Source organism: Trichechus manatus, unplaced genomic scaffold, assembly GCF_000243295.1.
Source record: "Trichechus manatus latirostris isolate Lorelei unplaced genomic scaffold, TriManLat1.0 scaffold00099, whole genome shotgun sequence".
In the NCBI taxonomy this organism is placed as follows: domain Eukaryota; kingdom Metazoa; phylum Chordata; class Mammalia; order Sirenia; family Trichechidae; genus Trichechus; species Trichechus manatus.
Window position 1 is genome coordinate 4,949,353 of NW_004444035.1, and position 2,618 is coordinate 4,951,970.

General features: G+C 47.8%; 1 protein-coding gene across 1 annotated transcript in view; it reads left to right on the forward strand.

Annotated features, from left to right (window-relative positions):
- MTUS1 (microtubule associated scaffold protein 1) overlaps positions 1-2,618 on the forward strand; it is a 121,962-nt gene that overhangs the window by 102,698 nt on the left and 16,646 nt on the right. The window contains exon 6 of the mRNA XM_023737224.1: positions 313-379. Within this exon, the coding sequence (XP_023592992.1) occupies positions 313-379 (67 nt within the window). The remainder of the gene's footprint in view (positions 1-312; positions 380-2,618) is intronic.

A 2,618-nucleotide genomic window follows, 5' to 3' on the forward strand; every position in this document is an offset into this window, starting at 1 on the left:
GTGTGCTTCAGCTGAAAGGTTTTATGGGACAGGGATGAACTGTTGACTCAAAGTAAACATTTTGAAATGGGCCATTCAGCGCCTCCAATGAAAGTTTCACCAGGACCTGAGAAAATGTAGATTTTTGAAACACTAATTTCCTTAACAGCTGAAGGGACATCTGTGTTTTGTAACAACACAGACTGTTAGCCTAAGTGATTCATATCTTGGCTTCTGGATTCTGGGTCTCGTTTTCCTAGTGTTGACAAACGTGTGCCTTACTGAAAGGGACCCTCTTGCAAACGTGAGTAACTTGATGTGTGTTTTCCGCAGCGGGAGGAAGCGCTGAAACAACACAAAACCTTATCTCAAGAACTTGTTAACCTCCGGGGAGAGCTAGGTAAGAGCTCTTTTTCTTTTTTGTTAAATTTCGTGGGGAGAGGGGGGCATTGGAAATTTGGTTTCCTTGTCTGCACCATGGCTGGAGTTGTGTGCTCGCGGTTGCTAGCCCTCCCACTCTGGTGCCTGTGCAAACAATTACCAATGACATTTCTCTTGAATCTTGGCAGCTTGACCCCAGGTTCACAGAATTCCTGGCACTGATCTGACTAAGCCTAGCAGAGCTTCCACAGGAATCCTAATTGTGATGACCAGAGCCTTTCTCTTTCTGGAGAGGGACAGAATGAGTTTTGCAGAGTGTGGATTCCTGCCAAATAATGCTATCCTTTTTTTTCCTTTTTTTTTCCCCTGAACCACTTTTTATATTAAAGTGTAGTGGGAGGATTCCTTCGATGACCACAGTGGTTCCATTACACTTGCTTGGGTGCTTTGTGAGCTGCTAGCGTAATGTTGAAAGGGTGGAACACAGTAGGGGCAGCCTGCTGAATGGAAGCATAACCTATGCTCGTCTGACGATTGGATGGGGCCGAGAGGCAGCAGCCACCCAGCTTCACAGAAAGCCACGTGACTGTCGTGTCTGTGGCCCTCCCCACCCCAGTGCCGCTGTCCCAGGCGTGAACTCTGTTTTAGTTCTCGTCTCTCCTGGAAGAGTCACAGGTGGGAAGGAAACAGTATGACCTTTTCTACTCCAGCCACCCTGTTGGAATGGACAGACTGCCTTGGGGTCTGCCCCTGCCCTGGGCTCCTCAGCCCCAGCAAATCAACTTCCTGCTGCTTGAGCTCCAGGCCAGGTCTAGAGTTGCTTATTTAGGAGGCCGGAGTCTTTGGCCTCTGCAGTTTTCTGCATACACTGACCATCTCCCCTTAAATTGCGTGTGTGTGTATCTATAAATAATGAAAAACTAACAGCCAGACGAGGAAATTTCATTCATCTACTTCTAGGAGCCTTGGTGGCTCAGTGGTTAAGAGCTTAGCTGCTAACCAAAAGGTCGGCAGTTTGAATCCACCAGCCACTCCTTGGAAACCCCGTGGGGCAGTTCTGCTCTGTCCTGTAGGGTCGCTGTGAGTCGGAGTCGACCCAAGGGCATTGGGAGTTGTAGGAGAAGCTGCCCATTTTATTTTGTACAGAACCGGAGTTTAAGCACTGCCAGTCTGTGAATGCTCTTAATATTTCCCCAGGGCAAAGGGCAAAGGGCAGTGAACACAGGGTCAGCACTCCCTTTCTGTATCCCCTTCTCTCCCACTTTTCACTTCCCACCGGGAGATCAGACTCCTGGTTAACCCTCCGGATTCTCAATACCCAGCCCAGGCAGTAGTCATTTTTTTCCTGGCCCTTGTTCTAGGTTCTGGAAATGAAAGAGCCTTTATTGAAAAGTAATTTTTCAACAGATGAGATGTCAGGGCTCCAAAGACTTGAGAGTTGTGGTCAAACAGTCCAAGTAAATCACAGCTGAGAGGCAGCCAGCTCTCCCAGACTTTTAAGGCTTTACGTAACTATGGCCCTTTGATTACCCAAATGACCAACTTAATTTGCTTTTTTTGTATGTGCTTTAAGTGATGTAATGGATATAGAGTTAGAAGAAGCCTTTTTGTACATCTTCAAGTTCATTATGGACTAAGCGTAGGTGGAGATGATCCTGCCTCATGGTTCACGTTTCAGCCTCTCCCAAGACAAGGCAGAAACTTGAACGGAACAGTGTTTTCATTCACTCAGGTTGAATGGGGGATCCTCTCTTCAGCTCTCAGAGGACAGCACAGTTAGGCAATTTAGATTGGGGCTCAGTTACTCAGCACCCGCAGTTAGTCCCGTAGCCTGACAGGAAATAGCCCTAACAGTTTGTACCCAGGCTCACCTTTCTGTCTGCGATAAGGACAGTGTACCTGGATGTCCTTTCTCTGCTGCTGTCTGAGCGTCAGGATGTGATGGTTGACCTGTCTCTTATCCTGCAGTCCCCCAAGGCCAGCCTCGTAGGGAGTGTGTCCCTTCCTGCTGTCAAATCAGGCAGAATTGCTCGAGTAACAGCATAAGGCATCTTGGGAGGGGTTTCAGTTCTGTAAAGGGAGAGAAAAGAAGCTTTTAAACTGTTGTTATGATGAATTGTTGTTGTTAGGTGCCACCGAGTCGGTTCCGACTCATAGGGACCCTATAGGACAGAGTAGAACTGCCCCATAGGGTTTCCAAGGAGCAGCTGGTGGATTTGAACTGCTGACCTTTTGGTTAGCAGCCAAGCTCTTAACCA